The following is a 20348-nucleotide window of genomic DNA, read 5'->3' as shown; positions in this document are numbered from 1 at the left end:
TGAAGATGAAGTGCCTGCGATGGGATCATCAGGGCGGCTGTCAACGCGACTAGGCACCACCTGTGGAGGGCGTTTTATATTTTTAATGGGGGCTTTAGTAATGCGTTCACCTACTTTCATGGGGACAACATTACGCTCGGGACTGCCTGTCACTTCAGCTTTGCGATATCTTGGTTTTTCTTTGCTTTTCCTTTTATTTATGTCCTTGACATAAACAATTTCACCATTGTCAAATTCTACATTCGATTCACCACCCTTCTTTTCTCTAATTTTCTCCTTATTTGCCAACATCTTTTCCGCTAAAACTTGATAGAGAACTCTAGTCCTTTTTGCGTGATCCTTTACTAACCTTTGTACATAAGCTTGATCAAAATTTATGTTAAATACTGAGCTAGAATCGGTGTGACCAAAAACAACTTCAAATGGGGTGAGGCCTGTCGTAGAATGGATTGTGTGATTGTAAGCCATGACGGAGTATGACATAACTGAGGTTGCATCTGTACATTTTTGTTCATATTTTGCTAATCTATATATTTCTATAAGTGTTGAGTGAAATCTTTCCACAATGCCAGTCGAATTTGGATTATTAGGGGTAGAAATATGGATCTCTATTTTATATAGAGCCATTAACTCTCGCATGAGTTCATTGTTAAATTCTGATCCGGGGTCACAACTTATTTTGCGTGGAGTACCATAAAAAGAGAAGTATTTTATTAATGCGCGGGCGACCTCCGGTGTAGAACGATTTGGTATTTCCAATGCTTGTCCTAATTTGCTAAAAGCGTCAACTAAGGTCAAGTAATATGTTCCTTCTATTGTAAATAAATCGATAAAAATTTCTTGAAAGGGTGCGTCTTGGGTTTGCGTCAACTGTAACATGGGTTTTATGGGTTTTCTGTCATACTTCATCTTACGACACACTTCACATTCATTTAGAACTGCTGAAACTGTTTCTTGCATGTTGTGCCAAAAATAATTTCTACGGATTCGAACCATAGTTTCTTTTATGCCTCGATGACAAGTCTTCCCTTCATGAAGTTTTAATATAATAGCCTTTTGTTCCTTCTCGTCTTCCACAAACATAACTCTCTCCGTACATTCAAAGAACTCTACTGAGCCTTTTTTGAATAGATTAATGATAATTCTCGCAAAATCTCGCCTGTGAATTTGGCTTTCGAAGTAGATAAAATATTTTGTATTATGTTTTATGTATTTTAATAAAAATTGTTTAATCAATTCGTCATTATTTTCCGGCAAAAATACTTCTAACACTTTTTGTTTGGGTCGAGACCAATCTTTTGCTTGAATTTCATTTTTGAACCAAGTGTAAACCAATATTTGGTTAGGTTTGGTGTCTATAGCCTCCTTTAAAATAGGTATACCAACTGATTCTAATTCGACTGCCGAGTGTGCTGTGTCGTTACTACTCGACTCCGAACGGATTGGGTATGTGTCTTCGAGTTCCATATTTATGGGGTCGGATGCGCTACGTGTTGCAGATGACGAATCAGATATAGTGATTGTATCTGAATTATCTATGGGTTTTGTTAATTGGGTAATTTCTTTTGTTAAATTTTCTATGTGTTGCCTTAAGTTTTCTTCCTTTTCGTCCACGTTAACTTGCATCGATTGTCCATCATCATCAGATCCTAGAGCATTTAGCCTTATACGTGATAGTGCGTCTGCATTAGAATTTTGTTTTCCATTTTTGTAAATTATTTCGAAATCGAACTCTTGAAGACGTAAGCGCCATCGGGTCAATTTACTGTTGGGCTCTTTTAATGAGTAGAGCCAAGCTAATGGTCGGTGGTCAGTATAGATACAGAACTTCTTTCCATATAAATACGGTCTGAAGTGTTTCACCGCCCAAATTATGGCTAAAAGCTCTCGCTCGATTGTACTATAGCGGGTTTCCGTGTCACTTCATTTAATCGTCTGTAGTCAATTACCATCCTAAATTTTGCCTCTCCACTAGCATCTGGTTTTTTGGGAACAAGATGGACTGGTGCACTCCATGGGGAGTGCGATTCTTGAATGATATTATCGCATAAAAGTTTTTGTACTTGTTTTTTAATTTCTTCTGCCTGAGCTGGTGCTTGCCTATAGGGTTTCGTATATATGGGATCTTCGTTTTTTGTCCTTATACAATGCTTCACCTCATTTGTAAAAGATAAGGGTACGTATTCGCAATAAAATATATCCTTATACTCTTCACACAGTTTATAAATACTCTTTCTCTCCTCTTTATTCATGTGGTCCAGTCGCAACTTATTAAGATTTTCTAACAACAACTGATCAACATCTATATCCACATCCATATCCTCAACCTTATTCACCTGACATTCATTATTATCATATTCTATAGTTTTAAAAGGAGCTGTCACTACCAAAGTTTTGTCTTCATCCGATATATTTTGTATTACTGTCGAAGCGTAGCCTTTCGCGCAAGTGACCAGTGCACTTGGCATACGTATACCTTCACAAAATTCAGTAAAATTTAGAATCGCTTGTCCAGAATATAAATCAGTGGGGAGTTTTACTCTTACTTCAGATCTTCGTGGTATGTCTAACGCATATTCGGAACTATGTATGATAGGAATATCAACGGTCCTTGTCCTCAACACACAATTTTTGAGGTCAATGATCGCTTCTATCCCTTTTAGTAAGTCATTTCCAATCAAACCATCATAACGAGAGTCCACATCATAGAGATAAAACTTTTGTAACTGTAAACTATTAAAAGTTGGCATCAATGGAATTTGTATAGCCTTATCATGTACTGAACTCGCATGAGTACTTATTACTTCAAACGGTTCATGATAGATGCACTGTGGAAAATATTTATAGGCTTTACGAGGGCTCAAAAATGATCGTGTACTGCCTGTGTCGACCATAAGTTTTGCGTCAATTTCGGGTAAGTATATGTAAGGCAGTTTTAACCTTACATCACAATTCAATTCTATCGTTTGTCTATTTTTGTAGAGGCTCGCATGTAAAAATTTTCTACTTGTTCATGACGATCGTCGTTTTGCAACTGTTTGTTAGATGTAGACGGCTTATCAGTCTCACTCTCCTCGGTTGGTATCAACGGGAACATATTTTGTTCGCAAGCATAGGTGTCAAATTCCATTTGACCAGAAGGGTCTTCACTGTATGACGTATAGTCATAAGAATAGGGGTCCGCCTCGTAATACGGGTAGTTAGTATCATATAATTCCATTTCGTTTAATCTAAACCCTTCTCGTTTAGGGGGTGCAGTGCGCATTGACACGTCTGTGTTAATTTGACGGGGTTGTATATTTTGCTGTGGCGCTGGTGGTCCATAGGCGTGTTGCTGTCCAAACTGATGAGGTCGCATAGGGGGCAATTGTTGCAGACCTGTAGGCCTATAACCGAACTGGGGCCTATATCCGAACTGAGCGGGATTTTGAGGACGATAACCAAAATGTTGTTGCGGATGATTCGGTTTTGGGAAAGCAGTTTGTCTACTCGGTGGTATACCGAATTTAAAGTTATTCTGAGGGTTATTTGGGAAATTCATGGGTGCATTTGGTTTGAATCCAAAGTTTTGAGGATGATTTGGGCTTATATTGTTACCAAATTTAAAAGGAACTTGTGGAATTGTTGGCATTTGGGGTCTAGTAGTTGTTGAATTATTAATTTTGTTCCTACTTTGATACTGCTCATGGAAGTTTACTTCCTCAAGGACGACTGAAAGAGCATCTTCTAACGTATTCGGGATTTTTAATCGTACTATCCTCACCATATTCTCCGGTAAATTATATAGAAAGGTATTTAATGCCGTTTTGTTATATATAGTGATTTTATTTCTCTTCATTTCCTGGTCAGTCAATAAGTTTATTTTTGCAATTAAATTAGCACGAACAGATTGTATGCGGATACAGAAATCCAAATAACTTTCACCAGATTTAATTTTCAGAGTTTCGAGCTCAATAGCTATACAATCTTCGCTGCGGGGATCGCCGAAGTGTTGCACGAACAATTCTTTGAATTCCTCCCACGTCTCTATGTCGTCACGCTCGCTGATAAGCGCCGCTGCGTTATCAGTAAGGCGACTTGTAATAGTTTGCATTACATATAAATTCTGGCTATGATCGCCTCGAAACCTATCGATCACATATTCACATTTACGTAAGAATAAATTCAAATGTCTCCGATCACCGTTGAAAAGAGGAATGATTTTTATAAAATCGTTTGGAATTAAAGTTAAATTTGCAATTAAAGGCTGCGTCATTTTTACTACGATAAACTGTTTCAGTAATCTTAAAAACTAACACAATTAACACGTAAAATATGCAAAAAAAATATATTATTATTATTATTCTTTTTTATTTATCAAAATTATTATTCCTAAGGAAATCAGGGGAACGTTGAAATGAAAGAAGTCTAATTTCAAAATCAACAGAACAATAAGAACAGGACAGGAAGGCGAAAAGTCTCACTCACCAACTTGCGGTTCTCATGTTCACCTCCAACAGCATTCCGCATCACCAGACAAATTTCTTTGGTTCGAGGATTGTCTACTGCGTCTCACGAAAAGTTCAATGATGGTGATTTTGAACACGATGAATTTAACGCAAGACTATAGCAGCAATAATTGACAATCCTACCGGCTGCGCCAGTCAAGTTTTCGGGAGCGTTCGGAGAGTTTTTAAAAATAAAACTAAAGAGTACTTAAAACACGAGCAGAGGTGGATGCTTCTAGTTTAATACTGAATCAAAAATACAAAATGAATTCTTAGGTCTAGAACTTATCTAATGCAAGGTTTGCATCCGGCCGTACCAAGAATGTCAACGTAGTGCTTTTAAGCTCTTACTTGTATTATTCTTGGTACGTCACGTTGCATAACTAGCTAGCTTCCAATAAAAAAACAAACAAGAGAAAAGGAAAGAAAACTCTAAGAAAGTCAACATTTCATCGGTTCAGTTAAAAACTAGTTACCAGTTCAGTTGGAGTTGGAAATAATAAACTGGTGGAGACTTAAAGGGTGTAGTCCCTTTGTCGACAAAGAGCGATTACATACATATATAAACTCAAGACCGTAAACCTTAAAGGGGTGGGCAGAGCTACAAGTAATCAGAAGACAACTTGCAGCCACTGTTGATACGAAGTTCTAACATGGATAATTATGATGAACCTCATGGTGACTAGGGATTCGTTCATCGCCCATAACAATTGTCCATCAGGACTACAAAGAGCGATTTAACAAATTAAAATTACTGTTATCAAAATTGTTGATTATTTAATTTGAATTGTCATCTGTTTTAGGGTAGGTAATAGTATAGTTGCGAAAGATTAAGATTGCGAAAGTTTAATCGAATAAAATGTATGTACATAATTGACATGTATCCTTATGACGATAGATAGGGATGTAAGGGGCTCCAAACGACACCTTTCGGAGCCCAAGCCAACCTCGCCTGCACGCGGTACATCCTGCTATTCAACGAAAGAGGCTCTGGCGACCCACCAACACGCACTGGACCAGCGCGGTGGGCTTATGGTCCAAACCCCCCTCAATATGGCCTCAACACATAAAAAACGGCCCCCAGTCCCCGGCAGCCCCGTTGTCCGTGGCTACGGTAGCGGCTACGGTAACGGCGGGGCAGGGGGTGCGAAGAATCTCCGGGCTCCAGCCTACCACCAACGACGACTGTACCTGGCAACATACAACACGTGCACACTGAGGACCGACGAGAAGCTTACCGAGTTGGAAGAATCTATCAGCAAGTTACACTGGGATGTCATCGGGTTGTCTGAAGTCCGAAGAAAGGAAGAGGACACGATAACTCTGGGCTCCGGTAACTTGCTGTACTTCCGGGAGGGCGAGCAACTGTCCATAGGTGGTGTCGGGTTTATCGTCCACAAGTCCCTAGTCAACAACGTGTTGACCATCGGTAGTGTTTCGAGCAGGGTAGCGTACCTGGTACTCAGAATATCATCGCGATATTCGCTGACTGTCATCCAGGTATACGCTCCGACCTCGGGACACCATGATGACGAAGTGGAGACTATGTATGAGGAGATTTCTAAAGCCATGCATAGCCATAAAAGCCACTACACGATTGTGATGGGGGACTTTAATGCACAGTTGGGGAAACGTTGCGGTAACGAGCTGAGAGTGGGGCAATTTGGATTTGGGGTCCGGAACACCAGAGGCGGGATGCTTGCGGACTTTATGGAGAAGGAGAACCTCTATATGATGAACTCCTTCTTCAGGAAGCCCGCGACCCGCAAATGGACCTGGATAAGTCCCAATGGCAGGTATAAAAATGAGATCGATTTTATCATGTCGACGAAAAAGCACATATACAATGATGTCTCTGTGATCAATGCCGTTAAGACGGGAAGCGATCACCGCATGGTAAGATGCACATTGAATATCAATATCAAGCTAGAAAGATCGCGACTGATAAAATCCACGCTCCGACCGGCGCCAGCCCAGATCCAAAACCCCGAGCGCTTTCAGCTCGAGCTTCAAAACCGCTTCGAGTACCTTGAGAACTGCGCAGACGTGGACGATATAAACGACCTGATGGTGGATGCTGTCCGTACGGTAGGTTCTAAACACTTTAGAACCCGCCGTACCAAAACGCAGAAACTCTCCGCACACACACTCGAACTCATGGATAAGAGACACGAAATGAGGCTGCAGGACTCAGCGGATGTCTTACGTTATAGACAACTTAATAGACAGATCTCGAAGTCTTTGACAAGCGACCTTCGTCAATTTAATACTAAACGTATTAAAGAGGCTATAGAGCGGAACAAGGGCTCCAAGGTGTTCGCAAAAGATCTGTCTATTGGGCAAAGTCAACTAGCGAGACTGAAAACTGAGGACGGCAGAATCATTTCGTCGACTCCCGAAATCCTGAGAGAGATTGAGAGTTTCTATAGACAGCTATATTCCACGCAAACATCAGGCGAAAGCATGGCTCGAGACCCTCGAGCCAAGCTTACCCGACACTACACTGAAGATATCCCGGACGTCAGCCTGTACGAGATTAGGATGGCCCTCAAACAACTCAAAAACAACAAAGCGGCAGGAGATGACGGAATCACAGCAGAACTTCTGAGAGCGGGCGGAACGCCAATACTTAAAGTCCTCCAAAGGCTCTTCAATTCCGTCATATTTCAGGGCAAAACGCCGAGGGCATGGAGCGGAGGCGAGGTGATCTTGTTCTTCAAGAAAGGTGATAAAGCCCTACTGAAGAACTACAGACCTATCTCGCTTCTGAGCCATGTCTACAAGTTGTTTTCGAGGGTCATTACGAATCGTCTCGCTTGCAGGTTTGACGACTTCCAGCCTCCCGAACAAGCCGGTTTCCGGAAAGGCTTTAGCACCATAGACCACATCCATACGCTGCGGCAGGTTATACAGAAGACCGAAGAGTATAATCTGCCACTTTGCTTGGCGTTTGTGGACTATGAGAAAGCCTTTGATTCGATCGAGACCTGGGCTGTGTTGCAGTCTCTTCAGAGGTGCCAAGTGGACCATAGGTACATCGAGGTGCTAAGGGACCTCTACCAAAATGCCACTATGTCAGTTCGAGTACAGAACCAGAGCTCTAATCCGATCCAACTGCAGCGAGGAGTGAGACAGGGAGATGTCATCTCTCCGAAACTGTTCACTGCTGCATTGGAGGATATTTTTAAGCTTCTGGACTAGAAAGGATTTGGCATCAACATCAACGGCGAGTACCTGACGCACCTTCGATTTGCCGATGATATAGTCCTAATGGCTGAGACCCTGGAAGACCTGAACACCATGCTCGAGCATCTCAGTAACGCATCACAACGAGTGGGTCTTAGCATGAACATGGCAAAGACAAAAATTATGTCCAACGACCATGTCGCACCCACTCCAGTTCAGGTTGGGAACGTTACACTCGAAGTTGTAGACCAGTACATTTACCTAGGACAAATAATCCAGTTAGGTAAGTCCAACTTCGAGAAAGAGATCTCTCGTCGGATCCAACTCGGATGGGCAGCGTTCGGGAAGCTGCGGAATATCTTCTCGTCCAGAATACCTCAGTGTCTCAAGACGAAAGTCTTTGACCAATGCGTGTTGCCAGTGATGATCTACGGCAGTGAGACGTGGCCGCTTACTATGGGTCTCGTGAGGAGGCTCGGTGTCGCTCAGCGGGCAATGGAGAGAGCTATGCTCGGTATTTCCCTGCTGGATCGAATCAGAAATGAGGTGATCCGCAGGAGAACTAAAGTCACCGACATAGCTCGGAGAATTGCAAAGCTGAAGTGGCAGTGGGCAGGACACATAGCGAGGAGAACCGATGGCCGATGGGGCGGAAAGGTTCTGGAGTGGCGACCACGTGTCGGACGACGCTCAGTGGGTAGGCCCGCTACAAGGTGGACCGACGATCTGGTGAAGGTCGCGGGAAGCCGCTGGATGCGGGCAGCGCAGGACCGATCGTCGTGGAGATCCCTGGGGGAGGCCTATGCCCAGCAGTGGGCGTCATACGGCTGATGATGATCCTTATGACTTCTTGCGTTAATATTTTAAATTGCTTTTAACATTTTTCGTAATGTCCTGCCACTTGGCTAAAGCCTCAAATTGCTCAGCTTATCTAACTTGAAATTATACACGAGGCTTTTATTTAAAGGAACGTAAATGACCTTGAAATCTGTAAAGAAAACCAGAGCTAATTATTACTTTTAACTTTTTCGGGTTTTTCTTTGCCGATATGCGTACCAAACATCTCACGCACGTCGGCGAATACTGTCACCTTTATGGCGGTGATTTATTTTTGACATATCATTGTCATGGGTCGTATTTGCATTTTCCCTCTCTCTCTATTTTTCTCTTTCTCTCATTGACTCCATGAAGAAAAAGAAGGCGTAATTTTATTTTGAAATAAGCATGTACTCGTTTATCGCATTATCGCGAACATTGGTATGATGCAAAATGCTTTAAAAGTTGAATCTCGACTGACAACGAGAATACTTATTCTTCGCAAGGGCAAATAGATGGTGTAGGTTTTTTTTTATTAAAGTATTTTTGATTTAAATGAAAACTTAGTAATGTTTGATTTAAATGGAAATCGGATTAAAATCAGATTTTTTTAATGTAGGAAATATCATCCATCCAAAATAGGCGTCAGTTTATGTACTCGTTTGTATGGAAGATCTCGCATTTATGACGAAAATTGGCCAAGTAGTTAAGGCCATCTGAAGTACACCTACAATAAGTATTAAAAAAAAGTCGTAGTTTGGCACATAGAAATACATTGAAACCCAACGATGCACAAATATATATCTTTCAGGTAAAAAACGTACTTATAGTATTATTAACGATATCTGAACTCCACGCCGACAAAATCGCGAACACAGAGGTCATAATATGACAGAAATATTAAACTCAAACTTTAAACATCCCCCTGTGAGGTCCTGTGCTACCAACACATGAAAACTGCAAACATATGCAGGTTCGGCAGTAGTGGTGTTGCGACTGTGACGTCATTTGCAAGAGTTGAGTCAACAGCCGCAGCCGGGTGGCGCCTGAGAGCGAGCACTGATGTGCACCCATCAAACTAGCGGATACTAGTAACATAATATTACACATCGATGCTATCAGATAACCATAACGGCCTCCGTGGTCCAGTGGTTTGAGCGTTGGTCTCACGATCCGGAGGCCCCGGGTTCGAATCCCGGGGGACATATCACAAAAATCACTTTGTGATCCCTAGTTTTGTTAGGACATTACAGGCTGATCACCTGGTTGTCCGAAAGTAAGATGATCCGTGCTTCGGAAGGCACGTTAAGCTAGTAGTCGTTACGACTTATTGTATTTTTGCCGCAAATGGTATGCACTACTTGGCCGGATAATTGAGGAGCGCTAAAGTCTTTCACCCGATACAAAATTTGACACCAGGCATGGAGATGCCCAAGGAATTATATTTGAAAGAACTAATCGCCGTAGTGCTTTTTGGATGAATTGCTTCTATGTGGCCTCTTTAACACATTTGGTGTCTTGTTGGTTGCGCAGCCGTGGTTGTGCCTCTATGGTGTCCCAGTGAGATATGTCCCTTGATGGAATTGAGGTGCGATGGTTTTCTTTTCATTTGCAATTTGATAAGCATTTCAGATTCTATGTTCATAGATTGCGTTTGTTTTAAAGATTCTGTTTTTAAAATTTTTACAAAAAAAATATATCACGCTTCCTCCATGGCTTCGCAAACAGATGAGTCACGATGAGTCGCAGTAAATTATGAATAAACATTATTGTTACCGTTACGTCGATGATCACGTCGTATCTGACACCATCTTTTATGGGGTCCTCGAGGGAAACGTGTTAGTCATACTTTCCAGAGCTATATTTTATCTCTTTGTAACAGTCACATACAAAGGAATCCTTTTGTAATTTTCGTCGATTTAGGAATGTTTTTTCCATTGTATGTCTTTTAAGCTTGATTTTAGAATTACCTATTAGGATTCCTTTTTGTGTGTAAATTGGCATAATCATATGATTTATTGCGTTCTACGTGGTAGGAGGTTAGTAATATAAGGTGAAATAAGGAAATATATATAAGGTGAAATAGATAGATTACTCTTTCGCACATGCTCATACGTCGTCCTGATGTCGGTCCGTTCCTACATATAAATGTGTACCTAAATAAATAAATAAATAATAAATAAATAAGGTGAGTAACATATATGGACCCTGATTGGGCACATCAATTTAAAGGAGAGTTACAACATATTTTTTAGGCTTAAACATAATAAATGAAAACAAGTATACATAATTTAATAAAATAAATAAATAAAAATAAATAAATAAAAATAAATTAATAAAAATTTTGACATAAAAGTAAAAGAATACTACTAATCATTAAAAATTCATCAAAACAGTTTCACTATTTACGTTTATTTACGTATCTATTTATTGTAATTTAAGCTCACGTACGAAGATATTAGAAACTTACATGTAACCAACTCTACAGCAAATGAACTTGTTTTATTTCCCTGCTGATTGGATTTAATGTATTTAATGTTCTCAGCTCGGCTTGGAATTAAATGTTTTAGCTTGAGCCGTTATTTATACGACCCCGGCCGCGCAGCTTGCCACAGGAAATTAAACGATAAATATTAGAAAAATACGGTTTATATTAGATATTTGTACTGCAACCAGTGTGGTTTAGACGTGGATATTATTTGCTTAGCTAATGCTCTAGTAATCTGCTTGTTGAATTATTGGGGAAGTGGTGAATGTTTTAAGTAGTATTGTGTTTTAGTCTGTCGTGCCGTTTTTTTTTTGCTTTGTTACAATATACACATACATACATAAACTAGCAAGTAAGAAGAGACTATAAAATTTCATTTGCTTCAATCCTGACACACTTCTCTTGCTTCTTCAACATTCATCAATGACTTCATACACGCACGCCGGTTCAGAGCAGATCAGTACGTAATAATGAACACTATGAAAAGCGAAATGGACTCAGTAAAAAAATCCACTTAACTTAAATAGACTCACGCCCGTAATGGGTTGAGCAGAGCCACAACTAATCAAACACAACATGCAGGCACTGTCGATTCGAAGAAATATGATGCCTTTCAAAAAGAAAATTTTAATCGAAAAAAAATCTGACTCGGAAGGGACTTGAACCAGCATACCATCGTAACGAAAACTTTAAGGGATGATTTAGACCACGATTCTGAGTAAATGTCATAAAAATTTTAGTGCTTTTTAAAATTATTTTCAGTTCTATAATTTTGCGACGGAAAATTCCACTTAATATCAACTCAGAATCATGGTCTGAATCATCCCTCAAAGTTTTCGTTACGATGTCACTAACACCCTTTATATCGTCATTAAGCTGACGCCTAATGATGATGCCCATCAAATCTCTTCATCATCACCAAAGCGCTTGGAATCGTCCTTGATTATGCGCACTGCTAAGGAGTGGATTTCTTTGCCATCTTCTGTATTTCCAAATGTATATAACCCGGGTGCTTTCAAGACCAGAGTGAACAGGCACCTTCTGGGCGAGCTCGCTCCATCTCAGACCTTGTCAATGACTTTGGGCCTCAATGGAACATTGCACCCTCTTGTCGGTGCAATGTTCCATTATTTCTTGTCTATGAAAGGCGATTTCTTTGACTTCTAGAAGCTGTTACTTAAGCTCAATTGAATATAATAAGTCAACGTATTTAGATATACGCTTTATACTTGAAATATAAATAAATTGCCTGCTCCTTAAAAAACAATGTGAATGACAGCAGTAATAATGACATAAAAACTAAGTTTGAAACTTGAGCGACGTAGCTTGCTTGCCTCAAGAGACCAGAGCTTCACGTGACGCGCTGAATGAGTGACTCTTTGCAACACTTTTATATTCAAATTTTATTCACTTCACATTTTTATATTTGTAATGCAAACACAAAAAGTGAATAAAAATAAAACATACATTTACATTTCAATTGGGAGATACAATTTCTCCGATGTTCGGTGACCAAAAATATGGAATGGAACGCTCCCATTTCAAATGGTTTTATTTTAAAACGAAATATGTTGCAGTGATTTTAAAATTGATGGTATATTTTCTGACTTATTTAGCTCTGCTTACCCTTACTGGGATTTATATTAAGTTTATTACAAACAAAATAGCTTATAAAAATAACGTAGGTTTTTGAGATTAAGAAGCTTATATCCAGCAGAAGACATAGCAGAAGCCTTCGTGCATACGTATCAGGCTTTTCCCGAAGCGGAATATTGTCTACAGTAATGTTTGGAATAAAGCTGAGTACACACATTTTCGTAGTGTGTGCGTGGAGGTTTAAGTTACATGCCTGGACAGAGGCAAGTTATTTACGAATGTAGTATGCTCAGTATGCAAGTGAATATGCCACTCTACATTGTTCGAAATTTGAACAATATTGACTCCATCACTTTAGTCGCCGTTTATAAAGTATCACAGACAAGAAAAAAGTTATTAAAATTTCAAATAATTCGATTGAGTGTTGCTTGGAAATAATTCTTCTTAATAAGTGTACAGTAACCGTATTAAATAGGTATCTTTTTTTGAATATATTAATGAAATAAATCTTTCAATTAATAAGAGAAGAAAATTGTTCCTATAGAGGAATTAATTCGTATCACCGTCTTTTATAACTAAAATTAAGTAACTATTATTCCTTTACCATCCCTGTAATGTTATAATAACGTGTTCAGTTAAATTTAACTGCAAGTTTAAACCAGCAGTTAACAGTTTAGAGGTAGTTATCAGTTATTGCGCCAGATGTTTACTGAGTTATTAGCTGTTATCATAAACCGTTGTGCTTTAACTTTTATGTTTTAATGTATTTTTATGTTTATTACATTTTACGTTGCGATGGCTTTTTAATGTGATTGTATATGGAGTAATTTATTCACTGGATTTCAGTCAAGTTTTAATATGCCTTGTTTATTATTGCTCATAATTTTTCTGGAGTGAGGGAAGAGGCGGTTCACTCTTTTTATTATAATTTTAACTTAACATAAGCTCACGACTATATTCCCAACTGGGCTAGCCAGAAAGAAGAACTGACCCCACACACGTCTTAGCGTGCCTTAGGCCTTCTTACTAGGACTCCAAGGTGGCTTGTTAATATCTGGTGTGTTGTTGGTAGCGCAACGGAAAATGCGTGATTTTATTCTTCAATCTCGTGTAGAAGAACGCTTGCTTCTCAATTTGAGGTCGCAGGTTCGATTCCAGCACAGGCCTAAACCAGTGATTGTCGAATTTGTTTTCAAATTCATGTAAGGAAAACATCGCGAGCAAACCCACATTCCCGAGAAATGCATTTTCGGATGTATGTGACCTGTATTGGGCTGATTTTGTATTCGAGGGTTGGAAGGTCAGACAGGCAGTCGCTTCTCTAAAAAAACCGGACCTGTCAAATCTTCAGGTTAGGTAAGCGGACCCCGTGAAAACAAGGATGCTAGGGAAATGATGATGAATCTCGTGTATTACGTTGGTCTAGCAGAAAACTCGGTGAGGTGTGGATACTTAGTTAATCTTGCGACGGATGTATATATAGTCGTGACTTTTTGATATGTTTTGTGATCTCATGCATTTTATATCCCATTATAAACAAATGTCTAGTCAAGACAGAGAACTAGATAAAACACCAGCGAAGATAAATAAAACCCCTTTAAACATGCTAGTGTTGTCTCAGTATAGAAGAGAACGAACAGAGCTTGCATACCAGTGCCTGCAATAAGCATACGCTAACATGCCTGGTATGCTGAGAATCACAGCTCAGCTGTATAAATGCTACGTATAGAATACCTAGTACGTAGGACTTTAGGATAAAACAATAGGAACCTGTTGAGTTTGTGTCTTGTATCTTTGTTAAAAGGGTAATAATGTAATAGAGAATTCAGAAATGTTCTTACGATACAATACAATACGAAAACTCTTAATTACACTTAAATCACATTAAAAATACATTAGTATTATAATTAAATTGGCAGTACAGCAGGCGGCTTTATTGATAAGGTAGCAATCTCTTCCAGGCAACCTTTAGGTATAGGATATGAATTTAATGAAAAGTGTAGCGGGATAGACTGTGCAAAATAAAAAATAAAATGTTGAAAAATATAAGTACTTATACCTAGATAAACTATATTAAAAACTATACATAGAAGACAATAAATAATGATTACAATAATATATAAATACGTAAATATACAAATATATATGTCGTGGACATCCTTAGGGGAGGCCTATGCCCAGCAGTGGGTGTCGTACGGCTGATGACGTAAATATATTATACATACATTACTATGGAGGACAACAGCCTCCGTGGTCTAGTGGTTAGAGCGTTAGGCTCACGATCTGGAGGTCCGGGTTCGATTCCCGATGGGGACATTGTCGAAATCACTTTGTGAGACTGTCCTTTGTTTGGTAAGGACTTTTCAGGCTTGAATCACCTGATTTTCCGAAAAAGTAAGATGATTCCGTGCTTCGGAGGGCACGTTAAGCCGTTGGTCCCGGCTATTAGCCGTAAAAACACCTCCACCAACCCGCAGTGGAGCAGCGTGGTGGAGTATGCTCCATACCCCCTCCGGTTGATTGAGGGGAGGCCTGTGCCCAGCAGTGGGACGTATATAGGCAGTTTATGTATACTATGGAGGACAGGAAACCATGACAGTACTACAATACCTATCCAATTGAATTAGATTTAGATATGGTAGTTCTTTTGAGCGACGTAAGAATTGTGATAATTAAGGAAATCGTTAACTTTGCCTCTTAGAAAATACTGCTTCTTATTTACGTAGGAATGTTAGGCTGAATGAAGCAGACCTTTAAGGCATGTGAAAGAGAGAACGATGAGTGAGCGAGAGAAGAGAGGATTGCGGAATGACAGTGAAATGGCGGTCGGTTGTTTTTTTTATTTGGAACATGTAAAATTATTAAAACCTGAAAATAAATGCCATCATGCCCCGTCCCACATTTATGTTTCTTTGGCAAGAAACTATTTTATAGTGTGACGGCACTTAAATATAATCAATATCTATGTTATCTTGAATAAAAAAAATCTGTTTATTCCAAACATTGCTTCGTATTCCAAAAACTATATGCGCGAAAGTAAACATTTATAGACGCTGAAAATAATTTTCTGAAATAATTAATGTATACAGTACCTACCTAACCATTTAGGTAATGTAATTATTTCTACATTTAGTACTTCATTAGCGGTCAGTAATTAGCTCCAATTATGGGTTGTTGTACTGCTAGTAGTACTAATATTATAACTAACATCTCAGTAGTATGGTTGTCGTAATGGGTCGCGGTACAATCAGCGGTCAGTATATATTACAGATGCCACAGTAAATACAGAACGATAGGTTCACTCCAAACACGCTTTTATCTGTTTCTAAACACAAACTTTGTCGCGTAAATGGTGACACAATTCCACTGTTACTCGTAGTTAAGGCTTTGTTTTAAAACATTTTTATTTATGCGGGTCAATGTCTCAATCCACTATAATATTATGACCAATAACACAAACGGCTTTGGACTTCCCTGTATGAACACTGCCGTCACTTCTTCTCTTTCTTATTCAATCTCTGTCACTTAGGCCCGTATTTATAAACCGCTCTTATCTCTGAGATCTATCTTGAGTGAGCTCTTAAGATGACGTCCTTATTAATAAACGGAACTTAAGTGCGCGTTTAGGGTTACGATATCAACTGAGTGACGCCGTATTAATAAACGAAACTCGGCTCTCAAGAGTGCTCTCAAGATGTTACTTAAGATCGTGTTTGCTGAGTGCCGTCAAACCGTGACTTGAGTGCGGGTTTTGTGATCTCGCGATAATGGAATTAGAAAATATTTTACAAGAAATCAATTATTACGACGATTTAGATCATTACGACGATTTGTTATGGCAAGATGCGTATCGTTTGCCAAAAGTTTATATCAGGGACGCCGAAAATCCCTTTGAAATGCGAGCGGATCGGTTCCAGAAAAGATACAGATTCTGCCAAGAATCTGTATTGTTTATAACATCGTTACTGAGAAGTGACTTAGAAAAACAGGACAACAGAGGTCTACCGATTGCTCCGGAAATAGCAGTTTTATTAACTCTGAGATTTTATGCTACAGCGTCATTTCAGGTAAGCTACAATTTATTCAATACTAATTATTCTACTTTTGTCTTTAAAAAGTGTAAGTGACAGCACAATGAACACCGAAATTACTATGTATCTGAACATCTTGAGGTCTGGATACAGTAGAGCAATGCAGCATATCCTTCTGAACGAGTAAATGAAAGAAAGCCTGTGTCCAGGACAGGAATAAGTTAGTAATAGGAAGCAATTTAATTTTACATAAATGACTTACACAAACCTTGCCTTTTCAGATAGTCTGTGGAGACTTACTGCACATATCACAGCCTACCGCCTCAAATATTATTACGAAGGTTTCAAAGTTGCTAGCTCAATTGCATACACACTACATAAAGTTTCCCCGAGGAGCAGAGGCTAACAGAAACAGAGAATTGTTTAAAGAGATGGGTAGACATGGACAGTGGCCTGGACTTCCCGGGATCGATGGAGCTATTGACTGTACCCATGTTAAAATTGTATCAACACCAGGGTGCCAGCACCATGAAGTCTTTAGAAATAGGAAATCAGATTTTTCTATTAATGTCCAGGTTGTTGCAGGGCCCCGCAGGGAAATATTAGACATAGTAGCCAGATGGGCAGGCAGCATGCACGATTCTAGGATATTTCAAATGTCATCAGTTTACATAAAATACACGCAGGGTATTTTAAATGGAAGACTTGTCGGAGACAATGGGTATCCTACACTACCTTTTGTTCTCACACCTATAAGACCTGCCCCCGAAGATGCTCCCTCAGTACGGTACAATAGAGCTCAAATAAAAACCAGAAATGTTGTGGAAAGAACATTCGGCATTTGGAAGCGGAGGTTTCCCTGTTTATCTAGAGGCCTAGGTAACAAACTGTCAACTGTTTCTCATATAATTGTATCATGTGCGGTATTACACAACTTGTCATTAATTTTAAATGATGTCATGGTTTTTGATGAGAATCAGAATGATGAACAAGAAGAAACAGATAGTTTAATACCAAGCACTAGCACTGGATTTTTAATTAGAAATTCAATTGTTGAAAATTATTACCAATAATCTTTATGAGCAGTGCTTTGTGATTGAATAGTATTTGAAATTATTTAATAAAACATATTTTATATATTGACTTATATGCTTTTATTTAATAAATTAACAATATTCCATTTATTATATTATGCCACATCCCCTCTTCAGGCATCAGTTGCAGTATCTGAAACAAATTAGATGAAAAGTGTTATTAATTATCCCAGGACTTAACAAAGCTATACTAGTTTTTAAAATAGTATGATGAGCAAGTAGATAATACTGATGTACCTGACGAACACTGCTGCTGCAGTTGAAGTTCTGCGAGGTCTGCTCTCGCCTTCGCTTCTCTTATTCTTTCTCTTAACAATAAAACCTCCAACTCATGAATCTCATTAGCCCGTCTCTGTCTGTCTTTATATTCCTTATCCAGAATAGAACTTTTATGCCTTTGAAAAGTTTGGGTAGCTGTATTTGATGGGTTAATAAGAGGTGGAGTAGGAAAACGTGGAGGTGGGGTAGGAAGACGTGGTGGTGGAGTGGATGTAGGAAGAGGTGGTGGTGGAGTGGAAGCAGTAAGAGGTGGTGGTGGTGGAGTGGATGTAGGGAGAGGTGGTGGTGGAGTGGTTGTAGGGAGAGCTGGTGGTGGAGTGTTTGCAGTGAGAGACAGTAGTGGACCTACTCCAGGTGGAGGTGGTGTCAATGTTGTCCGGGTTGGGGCAAGGGCAAGTGGTGCTTGTGTAACAACAGCGCATGGGAATGGTGATGAAGAAAATGCACTGGTGGATGGTATTTGGGAAGAAGTTGAGGGAAGACAAGAGACGGGCTGCAAGTCCATATTTACTTCTTGGACGGCAAGGTCAGCGGTTACTGGAACAAAGTAATTTAAACAGAGAAATATAAAAAAGATCTAATTTACATATTTAAAAATGATAGAATTGATGATAGCTGTTTTTGGAGAATGTGTGGCTTACAACATACTGCCAGGTTTGAATCCCAGCTCTGGCTCTAGACCATTGGCCATAGGCTCACCCCTCAGACTTAAACATAGCTGGCAAGTAGTGATTTTGTATTTACTATATACTTCTGCCTACCCCTTCGGCGATATAGGCGTGATGCTATATTAGAAGAAAATTACTTACCTGGAATTGTATCAGAGTCAACAGCATCATCGATACCAACTATTAGAGCAGGGGCCACCTCAGACACATCTGGGTCTACAACTGCATCACTGGTTGCAGGCCCTCCTCCAGTAGCTAGCCGATGTTGACGTTCTTTTGTCAGTGCTTCCCTTTGCCGCTGCTTGAGGTTCATCCACAATCTCCTAAGTTGTTTATTTGTAACCTAAAATCAAGGATGCAATTATAAAAAACTAGCAAAAAGCGAGAGGAAATCGCGCACCAAAGGTTAAATAACTTTGTTTACCTGATTGGTAGCATGAGGGCTTGCGTTGTACTCTCTGGTTACAATATCCCAAGCTTCATTTTTTGCGCGTAATGAAGCGCCATCGGTATCCTTATTCTCTATCACCGAGGAGTATCTTTTCAATATATCCAAAAAAGTTTTCTTCTCGAGGGGAGTAAAAATATGCTTTTTAATTGTTGACATCGTTATGGACAGTAATTACTTTACGTTTATTATTGATAACTAAAGTCTAAACTATACAAAAACAAAACAAGTGGTTGCGAAGGACGCGTCTTTTTTTTGAGAATGATGTTTGTTGCGTTTTGTTTTCACTACGCATTGCGTTTTGAAATCATAACAAATTATTTTTAAAACGTTAAATGACCGTTTTTATAATAAATTTAAACAACCTACGTTTGAATTATAATAATTTTAACATTTTAGTAAAGAATTGAACAATTTTTAATATGTTTGAAGCCCTAAACCGAAATATTTTTTTAAAGCAGGAACGAAACGTTGATTCGTTCGGTCTATAGTTCACTCAATTAGGACGTTTACTTGAGATCCTGAACTTGAGATCGATATCATGTGATACGCGCTCAATATTCGTCTATTAATTAACGTCGCACTTAAGACGCTGTTTACATCTTGAGAGTGACTCAGTTGATATCGCTCTTGAGAGCGGTATTGAGATCGGTTTATAAATACGGGCCTTAGTATCTTTTTAGATGAGCGTTCGGATATCATGCCTGTAAGAATATTCATTACACCGTCTTCATCGGGTCCGCTTACCTAACCTAAATATTTGACAGGTCCGGTTTTTTTACAGAAGCGACTGCCTGTCTGACCATCCAACCTGCGAAGGCTAACCAGCCCAATACGGGTTATGTCATATATCTCCGAAACGCATTTCTCGGGTATGTGGGTTTCCTCACGATGTTTTCCTTCACCGCTGAGCACTTGATAATCATTTATGATACAAACTTTAATTCGAAAAGCGATTTCTAAAATCATAGGTTTAGGCCCGTTGCTGGATTCGAACCTACAACCTTACAGTGAGAGTCAATGTTCTTCCAGCTGGGCCACCACGGCTGACGGCTGTCAGAATATTCCCATGTTAATAAGTTATAGAATTTTATTAAAAAATATATAATTATGGGGAGCTCTGGTAATTGGCACCCGGTACGAAATTTTGTCTCAATCCGTTACCCAAACACTTGTATGAAGTGTACCAACTGTTCTCAGTTTACTATTCTTGCGGTCATTTGTCTACCGCGGGCGGCCGATGTCGATAATAGCC

The 20348-nt window shown here is 39.4% G+C and overlaps 3 protein-coding genes across 3 annotated transcripts in view; 2 read left to right on the top strand and 1 right to left on the bottom strand.

Moving 5' to 3' along the window:
• The window catches only part of LOC126373950 (uncharacterized), a 549982-nt gene that overhangs the window by 280229 nt on the left and 249405 nt on the right, over window positions 1-20348 (top strand). The gene's annotated exons all lie outside the window — the stretch shown is intronic.
• LOC126374000 (putative nuclease HARBI1) lies at window positions 16460-17772 on the top strand. The gene is made up of 2 exons (XM_050020442.1): window positions 16460-16640; window positions 16886-17772. The coding sequence occupies exons 1-2, from the start codon at window positions 16470-16472 to the stop codon at window positions 17675-17677; spliced, it is 963 nt and encodes a 320-aa protein (XP_049876399.1). The 5' UTR covers window positions 16460-16469; the 3' UTR covers window positions 17678-17772.
• On the bottom strand, window positions 17735-19455 carry LOC126373998 (uncharacterized). Its single transcript, XM_050020439.1, has 4 exons — window positions 19070-19455; window positions 18787-18988; window positions 17936-18514; window positions 17735-17831 (listed from the first exon to the last, which is right to left on the bottom strand). Exons 1-4 carry the CDS (start codon window positions 19250-19252, stop codon window positions 17812-17814), a joined length of 984 nt encoding a protein of 327 aa, XP_049876396.1. The 5' UTR covers window positions 19253-19455; the 3' UTR covers window positions 17735-17811.

Source organism: Pectinophora gossypiella, chromosome 16 (assembly GCF_024362695.1).
Source record: "Pectinophora gossypiella chromosome 16, ilPecGoss1.1, whole genome shotgun sequence".
Classification (NCBI taxonomy): domain Eukaryota; kingdom Metazoa; phylum Arthropoda; class Insecta; order Lepidoptera; family Gelechiidae; genus Pectinophora; species Pectinophora gossypiella.
Note: the sequence above shows the minus strand (reverse complement) of the source record. Positions and strands in the feature narration are given on the sequence as shown.

Coding starts and splice junctions, on each gene's coding strand:
- LOC126374000 (XM_050020442.1), top strand. CDS start 16,470: ATGCGAGCGGATCGGTTCCAGAAAAGATACAGATTCTGCCAAGAATCT. Junction 16,641..16,885: donor ATGCTACAGCGTCATTTCAG/GTAAGCTACAAT, acceptor TTGCCTTTTCAG/ATAGTCTGTGGAGACTTACT.
- LOC126373998 (XM_050020439.1), bottom strand. CDS start 19,252: ATGTCAACAATTAAAAAGCATATTTTTACTCCCCTCGAGAAGAAAACT. Junction 18,515..18,786: donor TGACTCTGATACAATTCCAG/GTAAGTAATTTT, acceptor ACTTTGTTCCAG/TAACCGCTGACCTTGCCGTC. Junction 17,832..17,935: donor GCAGCAGCAGTGTTCGTCAG/GTACATCAGTAT, acceptor AATTTGTTTCAG/ATACTGCAACTGATGCCTGA.